Source organism: Callospermophilus lateralis, chromosome 2, assembly GCF_048772815.1.
Source record: "Callospermophilus lateralis isolate mCalLat2 chromosome 2, mCalLat2.hap1, whole genome shotgun sequence".
Lineage (NCBI taxonomy): Eukaryota > Metazoa > Chordata > Mammalia > Rodentia > Sciuridae > Callospermophilus > Callospermophilus lateralis.
Window position 1 is genome coordinate 135,268,410 of NC_135306.1, and position 16,419 is coordinate 135,284,828.

The following is a 16,419-nucleotide window of genomic DNA, read 5'->3' on the forward strand; positions in this document are numbered from 1 at the left end:
CTCAGTTTGAAGATAGGCCAGAAAAAAATTGTAGAAGATAGCTAAAGTATAGACATCTTTTTAAGTTAGCACATTTTACTGTGAATCAGAAAACTGCATAAAAACTTGATCTTTGTGAAAACCAAGCAGTACAATCTTTGAGAGACCATTTAAAAAAAAATTAAATATCTTATACACATTGGGTGGGCTGATATTCTCTATTAATACCTTTACCTCTGGTCTATGTATCAATCTTGAAATGTTTTATTTAAATTAGTGAGCTTAATGTGTTCAGGGTATGTTTCTTCTGCTTGCATTAGTATTTTCAAATTGATCTTTTTAAAAATTGCATAATATCTTGTTGATTTTCACTGAAAGTAAATAGTTCTATTACTATTCTATAAACTAATCTGAAACTTAATATTTAGTTAACATATCTCTAAACTCACATCTGGTATTCTTAGGAGACAAACATTTTAGGCCTCTTTCTCAGGTACCCTCTGGGGTTGTGGTCCTGAACCTTTAAACAGTGCTTCCTGCTGGTGACACAGCATGCTATCCAGGGGTGATGACCTATACAAACAAGCTGGTTAGTGAGTTATACTGGTAGATCCCAAAAGCAGTGTGGTGATGACTGGCCAGAGTTTGAACACAGGCAAGAAACAATTCTCTGGTGAAGCTGAGAATAGATAGAGAGTCAGAGGGAGAATAGAAGCATGAAAGGGGAGGATCACATAGCCCAGCAGGAAAAGAATGGGCCCAGAGAAATGAGGGCTGGCTGGAGGGGTGAGGGACATCTTAAATTGACCATATTAGTAGTGCACCATGATCTGGGTATCACTGGACTCTGTGAAGAAAATTGACTTTTCCAGCATTTGAAAAGGCAGTGAGTGATAGAGACCATTTTCTTATTTAAATGATAAGTTTGGAGCTTCAAAAGTAATTACTTTTCCTTTTTCTTCTTTTCTTTCTTTCTTTCTTTCTTTCTTTCTTTCTTTCTTTCTCTCCTCCTCCTCCTCCTCCTCCTCCTCCTCCTCCTCCTCCTCCTCCTCCTCCTCCTCCTTCTTCTTCTTCCACCAGAGATTAAGCCCAGGAGGCACTTAACCACTAAACCAAAATTTCAACCCTTTTGATTCAAGATTACTCTAAGTTGCTTAGCCACATTGAGTTGCTGAAGATGACATAGAACTTGGGACCCTATTGCCTCAGATTCCTGAGCCACTGGGATTTCAGGTGTGTGCCATCATGCCGGCTAACAACTACCACTTTTGAAAGATACCTCTGGTTAAAAACAGAAATCAGCTGTCTTTTCCTCAGAAACATGATTGCTGAACCCTCCTCATTCCTATCTTGAGTTTTACTTAGTGGTGAAACCAGGAAGTCCTGATGCTGGACAAATGATACTCAGGAATTGAGAATAAAGGAATCCTACATTTAAGTAGTGAAATAGCATCTTGAATGCCATGAGTTGACATTGCACACTTACATACAAGTGTGCAAAAATATGATAGTTAACTTTTAAAACCACAAATTTATTATTTTAAGAAGAAAATGGCCTTGATCACTTACTGACTCTTCTACTGCTGGAGTGAAGTCAGTTTTCTTCAGAGAGCCCAGTGATACCCAGCTCACAGTGCACTACTTTGAAATGAAACGTGTATTTGGTCATATGATATACATCTTTGGAAAAAGATCAATTGTTTCATTATAATTTGCACTTAAAGTGAAAGACCAATTAAAATATAGACCATCCTGGGGGTAGGAGTGCTTCTGTGAACAAATAACTAGAACTATGTTTATATTTTAAGTGAAGTATATAAAACTTACTGTAGTGTGCATGATAGGCAATCAGTAAATATTTGATTCCTCTTAACTCTGAGTAAGTTTGATATTTTTACCATCTTCTACCTGTTTTATGACCATTTCAAATTGATGTAGGGACCTTAGTGTTAATGAAATTCAGAAAAAATGATGAGAAGATTGGTGTATCATGCGGATAACATACCCAATCCTTTTTACTTGCAATGTAAAAAAAAAAAAAAAAAGTTTTGTTTTCACTTGTGCCCTCAGTTGTTTACAAAGAAGTTTTCCTATACCTTGGCAGCCTTATGATTCCCTTCTTGGGACCAATATTATGATTGTGTATTGAGAGAGCAGGTCACATTCACTGTGCTGATGGAGAAGAGGGGAAGAGATTACACTGAAGATAGGATGTGGACATTGTTTGTGTGTGTGTGTTTGTGTGTGTGTGTGTGTGTGTGTTTGTGTGTGTGTGTGTTATCATTGCCAAAGAAGAACTTATATGAGCCAAAATTATTTTGTATTCTCTTTACCCTCTTGGATTTACGAATTCCTTAAGACTCAGCTCAGTCATCACTGGAAGAAGGGGAACCTGCCTTTCCTAAGTTGTGTTACTGGGTGTTTAACTCAGGGATAAATTTGGAATCCTTATGCCTCAACCTCCCAGAGTAACTTGAATTTAAAAGCATGCACCCCTCTACTTTCATGTTAGTTACTACTTTGTAAAGCTAACCACTTATTGAAACATCTCATTACTGTAATCTTTTCCATATAACAATTCATTATTAGTTTTATTCAGTTAATTACTAGTTAGTAATTTATTTAGATATAAAATTTGTGTAGATAAAATATATCTTTAAAAATATGTTGAAGCTACCAAGTGTGGTGACACATGCCTGTATTCCTAGAGACTCAAGAGACTGAGGCAGAAGGGTCCAAGGTTTGAGGTCAGCCTCAGCAACTTTGTGACGCTCAGTCTCAAAATAAATTATGAAAAGTGCCAATATGAAGCTCAGTGGTTAAGTGTGCCAAGTGCCCCTGAGTGCAATCTCTGGTACTTTGCAAAAAAAAAAAAAAAGAAAAAAAGAAAAGAAATCTGATATAGCCAAATAGTCTTTGTTCGTATGTCATTTTTTGAATCATGATATATTTTGACAAATTTAAGTTTTCTCAAATTGCTTCAAACAAGATCATTACTTTTTTTTTCATTTTTGTGCCTTTGTTACATTCCTAAATTCAAAATCAAATCAGCATGCCAGATAATTGAATCTGTACTTTTACTTTTCTCAAATTACCCCCAATAAATCATTGGTCTTCCAATTTTCAATTCTAAAGGCTGGTAAAAATTTGGCAGGAGTGAAAGGATTTAAATGGCCAGGAGGAAAGGGAAGATGATAAAGGATTCTAGATAATAAAGAAGAAAGGACAGACATTTGTGAGAAGAGAAAAATGTATGTTCAAGTAGTAGGTTAAAATATTATCAGCTATGAAAATAGGATTGAGAGAAAGCTGTATAATAGAAATTTAAATATAACATTTCCTATGGGGTATATTTGAGAAATCACACAGAGAGTGGGAATGTTGTTCAGTGGTAGAAAGATTGTCCTGGGTTCTATCACCAGGGCCAGAGAGAGAGAGAGAGAGAAAAAGAGAAAAACCAGCACTAAGTGTGTCTGTAATGTATTAAGGAGATTGGTAAAAGAGTTAAATGGATCAAGGAATGGACTTGACCTTTTGTTCTTATGATACTCGATCCTGCATAAACCTAATCAGGATGGGGCTTTAAGAGTCCCATATAATATAAAGGTTTCCTGAAGAAAAAAAAAAAAAGAGGCACTTGAAGTTGGCTAGACTGTGGAAATCTCAGGAGGTTGCAGCTGTTGTCCAGAGAGCCCAGAAAACACAGAACCCATGAGCCACTTAGATGAATTTTCCTGCAACCACTAACAAGACCAATTATAGAGTCTTCAGGTGAGTACAAAGTTCTCAGTAAATGAACTCATACTTTTTCCTTACTTTTTTTTTCTAAATTCACTTGTCAGAAGGCTTTACAAATAGGTGCTGAAGCATATTTAATAAAAATCATGTAATTATTTTTAGTTCATGCTTTAGCTACATAATTTTAATCTATCATCATTTTGAAATGCAGAAGTTAATATATTTCATTTTATGTTCCATGAGTGTACAAATTGTAAATTTATGGAGAAAAAATCTTTTGATGTCATGTAGTTCTATTTTGAGAGTAGGATCTAAGCTTAATTGGAAAACACTGAAGAATTCACAGAATGCTGTTTTCAGGAACTTCAGGTTACAGCTTTTGTCCAGAAATGGTAGAAAGGTGGATACCTAAATTTCTGTAGGACAGGAATCTCTTTAACCTTCATACTTCATAACTCTGGTCCTAATCCAAGTTAGTAAGAATGAAGGGGGTTTGGCATGACAGATTTTTGTTTCTGCTAATTGTCTGAAGTGAATGGAAAGAAAACCATAAGGGCAACAGAAAACCTGTTCACTGAATAGAATCAGAAATAAACAATGTAATTTCCAAGAAAAACAATTTTCTTCAGGAGGAATTATAAGTTATAATACATGTCATTAAGCTTTGGTTTCAAAAGCATGGAATTTAACCATATAACTTCTATTGAAATTGAAAAATCAATTTGAAAACATTTATTAGTCTAGCATTTATGAGCTCCATTGTTTGGATGGAGTTTTATAAATTACCACACAACATACAATATTTAAGTATCTGAGACCTGGTATTTCATGAATTCCCACTATTCAAGTAATTCACAATACATGCTAAGGAAACTTGGCAGTTATTTTTATTTGCTAACTGAATTTGTGGCCTCTGGATATAATTGCAAAAAATGTTGCTCTCTAGGTCAGGTTTGAATTGTGTAGTGCTTGAAAATTTTTAGTTTTCTTATTTGTTTTGGGAGAATAATTTGTAGTATTTCAAATTTTGCTGGTAAAATAACAACTTGGTGGTATATTTTTACAATGTTTAATATATATATATATATATTCCCCTCCCCCTTTGGCTAATGGAGTTATCCTATTCCTTATGTGAAGTTTGATGTTAAATTATAAGCTTGAGTGAAATAATTGCTTTTCATGTTTTATAAATTTAACTTGTGTCCCTATAAACTTTTGCATATACATCTCTTATAGCACATAGGATACTGATTTCCACATTTTCCTGGCCACCCCGACTGTAGAAAGTTTGTTATGTGCCTTATTGGTCTATGAATCCCTGGCATTTACAAAGGCTCTTAAAAAGTGTAGCTGCTCCAAAAGGTATCTGAATTGCACTTGTTGAAAATTAGTTCATTTGATTTTCATTAATAGAAAATACAAACACTTTATACCATTATCGTTCAATTATCTGTAAATAACTGGGGAATGTTAGTTTAGTTTGCTGCCTGATTTTGGTACAACTTGTAATATTCTGGGTGTAGAGTTCCATAAAAGTGCAGAATTGTAAAATAGGTCATGTTTTACTTCCTTATTTTTCTCATTTATGAAACCAGAAAATGAGTTTAATGTGTAACACAATTACACAAATAATTGGTTGAATAAAATATTTATATTATACTTTATATGCATATATACATATATTACTTAATGGCTTTGACAATCTTTCTGACAAGAAGAAGTCCTAAGAAGGATACATTCTGGGGGCTGGGATTGTGGCTCAGAGGGAGAGCACTTCCCTTGCATGCATGAGGTGCTGTTTTAGATCCTCAGCCCCACATAAAAATAAAACACAGATATTGTGTCCTCCTATAACTAAAAATATAGATATTAAAAAAGAATATATTCCCTTAACCAGTTCACTTCCTTTCATTTTTCTTTTCTAAGAAAAGGGAAAATATATGCTTTTGAGAGTCACCTAGCCCAATTTAGAAAAGTAGACAAAACAAAATTATACATTTTCTAAAGAAAATGGTTTGATAATAATTTGATGCGGTCTTCTTTTCTATGTACCTTATGGACTTTTCTTAATGTAGTCATTCCCATACATAATAACATGAGAATTTCTATTTAATGTCAGAAACTAATTATTGTAATTAATTTATTTATTCATTTGCTGGACCACTGGGTGACACCCCAACTCCACAGTTTTTAAGGACTGCTAATATAAAGATTGCATTTCTTGTTTTGTGTAACTATAATTAACTCCCTGGTTAACAACAGACATGTAAGTTTTACTGCATCTATTTTTTAAAGTATTTTCCTTTCTTCCATTAATTTGTGTAGCTTCAAAGCCCTGATGAAGGTTTTAAAGGCAAATCTCTTTATGAGAGCTGGAATAAAAAGAGTCCTTCACCTGAGTTCAGTGGCATGCCCAGGTAAACAAAACAGCAACCCAGCTTTCTGCTCGATTTGATTTTATTGACTAGGATTGTTTAGAAAATATCAGAATATTTTCTTTCAATAATAAATTTAAAAATTAAATTTCAATATTCTCTAAGATCAGATAAAACAAATACTTAAGAGTCTCAAATCCAATATTACGATGTGTTTTTAAGTTAAATCTGTTGGCTATCAAAAAATGAGTGTTATTAGAAGGGGTACTTGCATATGGTACATAAATATAAAGTTAGAATAGAGATAATGGTAAAAAGTAATTCTCATCATATTTCTATCACCTTATCACTTGTGTTTTTCTGAACACCACACAATTAACAGATACTTTGGTTACTCTAATATTGAACACAAGCGTTACTTCTGCATTGGTTGTATCCTCACAAGCAAGGCAAAAGAACTATCTCAGTTGTTTGAGAATGTTGATATCAACAACATGTATAATTTAAAGTAATAAGGGAATAATTTACAACTGAATTACCTGAAAAAACTGGTTACTTATTTCACTTTATCACATACCACAAATACAGATGTTAAATGAAATAATCTAAAGGAAAATATTTTCAAATTTTAGGAATCTTTTTTAAAAGGAACTTATAAAATAGTCAAAAAAACTGGATATTTTGTGATCAAATTAATGTTTCTCTGATTATTTTCTGCATGTTTAAGAGTGTCATAATAGGAATGGACTTTAGTTTAATTAATCTTTAATCTAGAATTGATGAAAAATTACTCTAAAATAATTCTGTTTTCCCCCCCTAAAAGGATTAGTAAATTGGGGTCTGGTAATGATTTCGAGGTGTTCTTCCAAAGACTCAGAATTGCTTCAGGCAGATCACAATATACTAACGATTGGGTAATTGTCTTTCACTAAATTCTTCAAGATTATTTATGAATCTATTTTAGCCAAACAAATAATTTTGACTTCAAAAAGTGGCTCAAGTATTAAAGGAGGTGAGGAATATGAAGGAAGAAAGGAGACATGGTAGGGCTTGGCAGTGCTGGTCCTATGTGGGGTGGGTCCTGCATCTGATGTCTGAGCCCTTGTTCACTGCCCCTGGCCCCAGTATTCCTGACTGCAAACTTCTTTATGTTATATTAAATATATTTTCTGTTTCATTTGGTAGCATTGCATTCATAAAGTCATTTAAGTCCTATAGGAATTGTCTCTTAAAATGTTTATATTAGTGCATTATAGTTATATGTAATATTTGGGTTCATTTTGATATAGTCATAGAGGCATGGAATATAATTTGTTCCATATCAGTCCCCAATGCTTCTTCTTGCCCTCCCCTCCTCCTTTCCCATTTTGCTTCTTCTAGTCTAATGACCATCCTTGTATTTATTTATCATTTTATTAAAATCGGTGCTTTGTAGAACATAAAGATGGAATGCAGCTATACACACATGACATAATATCTTTACTTTTAATACCATTCAAAATTAATCCATATAAATACCTACATAAACATTTCTATTTTTGTCTCTTATAGATCCAATTATTATATTAATCTTTAAAAAACAAGTGACATAATGCACAACGAAGATATGAGTCATATGCCATTCCTTTTGTTGTTGCTGCTACTATAAGTTTATATTTTTATTTTTATCAAAATAACATGGATGCATAGTTTATAAAACCTCATGACTAAAACTAGTAGCTTCTTATATCAGTTTGGTACTTGTCCCACTTGATTTCTATTTGTCAGATGAAAAGTCTTTCAACTTTTACTTTTTAATATGTATCTACCTCCATCTTTATAAATTATCAACAACAAATAAATGATCAATATCAAAAATTCAAGCACCTTGGAAAATGATCAAAAGGCATAAATAAGCAGTTTGAAGTTTTTCTTTTCTTTTTCTTTCATTCTTTCTTTCTTTTTTTAATGTACTGAGATCTAGAACCCATGGGATTTTACCACTGAACTGTATTCCCAGTCCCCTTTTTACAATTTTTAGTTTGAGGCAGGATCTTCCTAAGTTGCCCAGGCTAGCCTTGAACTTATGATCCTATTGCCTCAGCCTTCCAAGTTTCTGGGATTACAGGCATGCACCACTGTACCTAGATGAAAAGTCCTTCCTTCTTGGCTTTTTCTTTTACTGTTGACTTTCCTTATACCTGTCTGACCATCCCTCCCTCTCCATAGTGAGATTCTGCATTTACTTCTGAACCCATCACTGCTTGGACAGTCTACTTTTCCACACACTGTTCATCAGAGAATAATTTTTTAATAGAATTTCAGTCTTTAAAAAATTCCACATATTTCCCTATGTAATATTGTCATTTGGGCTGGGGATGTGGCTCAAGTGGTAGCGCGCTCGCCTGGCATGCGTGTGGCCTGGGTTCAATCCTCAGCACCACATACAATGATGCTGTGTCTGCTGATAACTAAAAAAATGAATATTAAAATTCTCTCTCTCTCTTTAAAAAATATTGTCATGTTTATTTACTTACTTCTAATAGTTCTGTCTTCTTAAATTATTTTTATTCAAATGCAACACTTTTCTTGACTTTTCCTCAGTCTCCTAAAATATTTTCACATCTCTGCTATGGTTAAAGACAAGTCTGTAAGGTGACTCCAAAAGAATGTTTTTATAATATTGTTTATGTCACACATGCATATATTTTACTTAGTACAAGCCTAGAGTGAGTTTAAATTCTGTAATAGTAGACACATAGTAAGTAGCACATTGAGGTATTTAAGTACTTCCTTTTATTTATTATTAGTCAAACATTAACAGTAAATAAAGTGCTATATATTTTATTATAAGCTATCTTATAAGAGATACGTGTTTCTTTTGTAGAAAATGCACAAATTCAGCAGCTATCCATTGTATCATAGTGTCTATGAAACATATGAGTTGGTGGAAACATTTTATTATGCTATGTTTAAATATCACCTCACCGTGGCCCAGGTTCGAGGAGGAATGGTGTTTGAATTGGCCAATTCCATAGTGCTTCCTTTTGACTGGCGAGATTATGCTGTAGTTTTAAAAAAGTATGATGATAAAATTTACAATATTTCAAAGAAACATCCACAGGAAATGAAAACATACAGTGTATCATTTGGTATGTTGCACATCCTCTTTCCAATGTCATTATTTGTATGTTTCCAGTAATTTCTGAAATGCAATGACCTTCCTTAGGACATTTTTTTTTTTTTGGTTTTATTCCAACAGTAGTTTTCTTTTTCTTTTTTTTATTGGTTGTTCAAAACATTACAAAGCTCTTGACATATCATATTTCATACATTAGATTCAAGTGGGTTATGAACTCCCATTTTTACCCCAAATACAGATTGCAGAATCACATCGGTTACACATTCACATTTTTACATAATGCCATATTAGAAACTGTTGTATTCTGCTACCTTTCCTATCCTATACTATCCCCCCTCCCTTCCCCTCCCATCTTCTCTCTCTACCCCATCTACTGTAATTTATTTCTCTCCTTGTTTTTTTCCCATTCCCCTCACAACCTCGTATATGTAATTTTGTAAAACAATGAGGGTCTCCTTCCATTTCCATGCAATTTCCCTTTTCTCTCCCTTTCCCTCCACCTCATGTCTCTGTTAAATGTTAATCTTTTCCTCCTGGTCTTCCTCCCTGCTCAGTTCTTAGTTGCTCTCATTATATCAAAGAAGACATTTGGCATTTGTTTTTTAGGGATTGGCTAGCTTCACTTAGCATAATCTGCTTTGTGCCATCCATTTCCCTGCAAATTCCATGATTTTGTCAATTTTTAGTGCTGCATAATTCTCCATTGTGTATACATGCCACATTTTTTTTTTATCCATTCATCTATTGAAGGGCATCTGGGTTGGTTCCACAGTCTAGCTATTGTGAATTGTACTGCTATGAACATCGATGTGGCAGTATCCCTGTAGTACACCCTTTTAAAGTCTTCAGGGAATAGTCCGAGAAGGACAATAGCTGGGTCAAATGGTGGTTCCATTCCCAGCTTTCCCAGGAATCTCCATACTGCTTTCCAAATTGGCCACACCAATTTGCAGTCCCACCACACTTGTTGTTGTTTGCCTTCATAATGGCTGCTAATCTTACTGGAGTGAGATGGTAACTTAGGGTGGTTTTGATTTGCATTTCTCTGACTGCTAGAGATGGTGAGCATTTTTTCATGTACTTGTTGATTGATTGTATGTCCTCCTCTGAGAAGTGTCTGTTCAGGTCTTTGGCCCATTTGTTGATTGGGTTATTTGTTATCTTATTGTTTATTTTTTTGAGTTCTTTGTATACTCTGGATATTAGGGCTCTATCTGAAGTGTGAGGAGTAAAAATTTGTTCCCAGGGGGTAGGCTCCCTATTTACCTCTCTTATTGTTTCTCTTGCTGAGAAAAAAACTTTTTAGTTTAAGTAAGTCCCACTTGTTGATTCTTGTTATTAACTCTTGTGCTATGGGTGTCCTATTAAGGAATTTGGAGCCCGACCCAAAATATGTAGATCGGAGTCAACTTTTTCTTCTATCAGACGCAGAGTCTCTGATTTGATATCAAGTTCCTTGATCCATTTTGAGTTAACATTTGTGCATGGTGAAAGGAGGGGATTCAGTTTCATTTTGTTGCATATGGATTTCCAGTTTTCCCAACACCCTTTGTTGAAGATGCTATCCTTCCTCCATTGCATGCTTTTAGCCCCTTTATCAAATATAAGATAGTTGTAACTTTGTGGATTGGTCTCTGTATCCTCTATTCTGTACCATTGGTCCACCCGCCTGTTTTGGTACCAGTACCATGCTGTTTTTGTTACAATTGCTCTGTAATATAGTTTGAAATCTGGTATCCCTATACCGCCTGATTCAGACTTCCTGCTTAGAATTGTTTTTGCTATTCTGGGTCTTTTATTTTTCCATATGAATTTCATGTTTGCTTTATCTATTTCTACATGAGATGCCGTTGGGATTTTGATTGGCATTACAGTAAACTTATAGAGAACTTTTGGTAATATCGCCATTTTGATGATGTTAGTTCTGCCTATCCATGAACAGGGTATATTTTTCCATCTTCTATGATCTTCTTCTATTTCTCTCTTTAGGGTTCTGTAATTTTCATTGTATAAATCTTTCATCTCTTTCGTTAGGTTGATTCCCAAGTATTTTATTTTATTTTTTGAGGATATTGTGAATGGGGTGTTTTTCCTCATTTTCATTTCAGAAGGACATTTATTTTTTATTTTTGTTCTACATGATGAAGTATTCTGTTTACTTGTGCAAATGTACTTTTCGTGTCATGACTGCTCATATACCTTGTAAGACACAAAAGAGGATGATCTTCTATATTCTCATTTTTTAACCTGTGTTAAAATATCATTAGAAATTGCATTCTTAAAGCTTTTGATGATTCCAACTTCTGTTTCAGATGCACTGTTTTCTGCAGTAAATAATTTTACAGAAATTGCTTCTAAGTTCAGCAAGAGACTTCAAGATTTAGACAAAAGCAAGTAAGTTCTACATTTATTTATGTATATAATGGATATAATTAACAGGAAATACAAGTTGACATCTTGGTTACAAAAGCATCTTTGGGACATTTTGACTGTGTTTGTGTCCACTCTACAGCACCCTGTGCAGGGTTGCCTACCTCCTAAAGACCTATCTCTGACATTGCTTAGTGAACTGTGCTGCTCAGAGATGCCAGTGTCTTCTTGCTGCCAACAGAGGAGGAACAACATACCACCTAAACACTGAAGGGTCCTCCATGTGTTACCCCAGCTCTTTTTTTTTAATCTCTTGCTCTTTCATTGTCTGTGCCTCACACTTCAAACAAATTCTCTTATTTCCAAAAACATAACTTCTTTCTACCTCTTCTTGAAGTTATTACCTCCATGCAGAAATCCTCATCTGCACCTCCAGCTGGTAAAATTCAATTTATCCAGAATATGAATTAATTTGAAACCATTATTTATGTTAAACATTATATATGTGAAAATTATATATGTTAAACATTAGGATTAATCCTATGTAAAATCATAAATGTAAAACATTTGAACAAAATTTTAAAGTTGATAATGTGACAATACTAAAATACTATCAACTATGCAAACTGCAAATTTCAAACTCAGCATAGAGTTCTTATACTTTAACTTAGTATTTCCACTTATTTTTTTCCTTAAGGATATAGTCTCAAGTTTTGATTAAAAAGATATTACCTAGAGAAAGATAAGAATTATAAAATTATAATATCAAATAAATAAAAACAACCTAATACCCAGTAGGGGAAGAATTTAGTGAAAGATCTCCACCAATTTGAACATTTTATAACCATTAAAAAATAATCATTCCCCAACACCAGACACACAAAAATCAAAACAAAAATGATCATTATAAATATTAGATATGTGAATATAATAACATGTGAGTTAAACCAAAAACATAAAAACTATGTAGGTTAAATTTTTGACTTAACAGAAAAACTTCAGGGGAATAAAGCAATTAGTATAATCATTGTGTTATATTGACACTAGTATATAGGGAGAAGATTTTTTATCCTTTATATTTTTCTCCAAGTTTTTTATGTATAAAAAATAAGAGAAATGCCTTTTTAAGGGGATCCCAAACACCATATATTCTACAAAACTGATTTTTCTATCTTTAAAACAAATGATGTTTCTTTCTCCCTCTGACAGACTACCTCATGGCTTGAATTATGTCTTCTGATGGAACTCAGCTTGACTATCTTTGAGTATTTCTCTTTGTGCCTGTTCTCTTTATATGATAATTAAGATACAGTGTGTGTGTTTCTTTGATGATTAGGAATCCTGGAACACGTGTATGTTGCATATAATAACAGTAAACGTCAAATAAGGAAATAAAGTGCATGTTGAGTTTCTAGACTGAAACTTTGAAATCTAAAAAGACACTTTTGGCCCTTCTTTTCTTACATCAATGTTTTTGCTCATCAGAGAACATGAGTTGTTGACTCTAGTACCTTCAGGTTTACATAATAGTCAACCTTAAAATATATAATTCTCTGGTTCTCCCTGGAGAGGCTGCCATGCTCCAGGAGTGAAAAGACTGTTTACTTAGCTGTCTTGAGTATTAGAGCCCAGGGTTACTCCAAGTTGAATTCAGGTACTATTTAAAGAACCTCTGAAGACTTTTAGTGGTAGTTACAAGATGAGAAATCCAGACAGAAAAAGGGAGAGATACAAATAGAGATAGAGATGGAGATGGAGATGGAGACAAGAGAGTATAGTTGGGTAAGAGGAAAGGAGAGAAAGAGAGAAATAAAAAGAAGTGAGTGTGTGTGTTTGTGTACTTACCTGTGTGGATTCACATGACCTCTTGCATTTACAGCAATGCTTTGTGAATTTGATTCAGAAACCTGTAACTTCATATTGAAATTATCTTTCACTCTAATCCCCTTTGTTTATACGGGTTGCTAACAGATAAAGTCTATGCCTCCTTTATACTTTCAAAAATACTGAATTCATTATGATAAAAAATAAATGTTGAACATAACTTAAATCTAAATTATGGGATCTTAGTTATTTCTATTTTTGTTTTGTTTACATAGTGCAGCCAATAGGACAACATTGGTGACTTTCTATTTTACTCAACAACTTTCTATTTGCAAACTTGGGCAACTTAATAAGCTATTGATTCTTAGTTCTATCATTTTTAAAGTGGAGCTATTGCTGGGCACAGTGATACACACCTGTAATCCTAGCAACTCAGGAGGATGAGGCAGAAGGATCATCAGTTCCAGACTAGCCTCAGTAACTTAGTGATGCTCTAAACAATTTAGTGAGACCCTGTCTAAAAATTTCAAACAAAGTAGAATTAAGAGGCCTGGGGGATGTGGCTTAGTGGCTAAGTACCCCTAGGATCAATCCTCAATTGATAAATCCCCAATTTAATTAAGTAATTAAAGTCAATATTTTTATAAAATGGAGGTAGTATCTTTCCAACATGAAGGATTGGCCTGAAGATTAAAAATAATATATTATGTTAGCATTCAGAACAGTGATTACTAAATGTTGTTATTGTTAAAAACAACATAAAAATTAAGAGCAAATTAAACCAATGAATAAAACAATTATTCCTTTTCTAGTTTGTTAATTAAATTATGGCACAAGCAATTTATTGAATTCAAAACTCACTGTGAAACTATTTAGGACTGTTAGATTAATTTTGATTATGCTGAATCATTTTTATTACAAAGCAACCATACCACCAGCATTTGCAATGCAAATTCTGTGGTATTGTTGGATACATTGTAGGCTTTCCACTACCTTTGAAAGAACACAAAGACACCATCTTTTATGCTCATGAAAGTTTACCCTTAATAACAAGAAAATGTCATGAATTGTCACTTAAAAATATTTATAATTTGCCTGACATCTTACAAAACATTTATAAATTGTCTCATTTAAATATTGATATGACTTCCAAAGTAGATAATTAAGATTCCTAAGGTGAAAAAAGCCTTCCCCGAATTCATTTTCTTAGATTTACCACTTACTATTTCCACTTATATAAAAATTACTATCAACTGTTTCCTTTGGCACAAGTCACTGCTTCCATAGTTTCATAAGTCTCAGCAAAATAGAATTTTACAAGATATCAAAAATATGATTATTACCTGTTGTTGATATTAATTTGCACATTATAGGAATTTTAAATATTTTTGCTTGCTGGGTAATACAATTTCATGCACTTATACCTATACTAATTTCCTTTTTAGCCTAATATTATTGAGGATTATGAATGATCAGCTGATGTTCCTGGAACGGGCATTCATTGATCCTTTAGTGTTACCAGACAGGCCTTTCTATAGGTAAGAAAGAAAATATGACTCTTCACTTTAATATCACATTTTAAAAATGTTGTGAACTGTGGAAAAAAATATAAAAATTGATTTTTTGCAAGGTAATAGAATACTTCAATATATATATAGTGTCAAATATACTATTTTGGGTTTCCAAATAATGTAATGTGATTCTTATATATCTTTCTTTTCAGCATTTTTTTGTGTCTGATTATAAAAAAAAATATTTATTTTAGAAAATGTAAAAGATTCAGAAAGACACAAACAGAAAACAAAAATCTCTCCAATCAAGTTTATATTTTCTTACACAATTTTAGCCCTTGTTCTATTTTAAATATAATTGTTTTTATATATATGCATGATAATAATAAATTTAATAAACATGCATTAATATGTATTAAATATATATTTATTTACTTACTAAATTTGTTATAAAGATTTTTCCACCTAAATTTTGTCAAATGTGCTTATTTCTGATAAGTACCCACTACCCCCAGGTTGCCCATACTGTGAGTACTGCAAAATGGGTTATGTTATGGAACAGCCAGAAGTGGCGCCACCTTTCCCTGTGGAGACTGTCAAAGGGTCAGGAGTTGGGAGAAAAGGCATCATCCAAACAGGGTGACTATTTTGCCAATGGTAGCATGGTTGTGTCTCTTTAACACTTTACCTTGTTACTTTGCAACTTATCCTCTTTCAGGGCTAGCACATGACCTGGCTTAGCCCCTTCAATGAAAGTCTTCTTTCTAGGTCTTGTAAACGTCACAAATGGTTTTTAATGATTCTTCATGCCTTCAGCTAAGCATTAAGTCACATTTAGAATATGACTTTTTAAAAAATAGAAAAAAGTTGTTTGGTTGGTTTTAAATGGGAATTTAATGATCATAGCAGTGTTATAAGGCCAGGGGTAGTGTGGTGTAGTAAAACTCAGTACTTATTTTCTATGTGCATTGAGACAAATAATTTAATTACAGTCAGTTTCGTCCTCTGTGAAACTAACAGCAACTTTGTAGAATTCACTTTTAAGAATTAGAAAAATTGGCCAGGTGTGGTGGCTCACACCTATAATCCCAGCAATTTGGAAGGCTGAGGCAGAAGAATCACAAGTTCAAGGCCAAACTGAGAACTTAGTGAGGCTCTAAGCAACTAAGTGAGACTCTGTCTTAAAATAAAAACTAATAGTAATAAAGTAAAATGAAAAAGGGCTGGAATGTAGTTTAGTGGTAAAAGCCCTTTAGATTCAATTCTCAGTATAAAAAAAATAAAAAAAGAAAGAAAAGAAAAGAAAGAAAGAATTACAAAAAATTGTAGTAAATTCTTGAAGAATACTAAGCACATTCTTATTATATGGCTGGTAATGCATTAATCCTGTCTCATTTAATACTCATAACACATTTCTGATACACTAATTAACAGATAAAAACACCAAACATGGTGAGAATAATTAATTTGCTTAACACCAGCCAATAACGGAGCTATTCTA

The 16,419-nt window shown here is 33.4% G+C and overlaps 1 protein-coding gene across 1 annotated transcript in view; it reads left to right on the forward strand.

The window, feature by feature from the left end:
- Positions 1 to 16,419, forward strand: part of LOC143640667 (putative N-acetylated-alpha-linked acidic dipeptidase) — a 357,153-nt gene that overhangs the window by 64,405 nt on the left and 276,329 nt on the right. Inside the window, 5 exon segments of the mRNA XM_077108330.1 lie at positions 6,043 to 6,134; positions 6,916 to 7,006; positions 8,959 to 9,223; positions 11,526 to 11,607; positions 14,853 to 14,945. Of these exon segments, the coding sequence (XP_076964445.1) occupies positions 6,043 to 6,134; positions 6,916 to 7,006; positions 8,959 to 9,223; positions 11,526 to 11,607; positions 14,853 to 14,945 (623 nt within the window).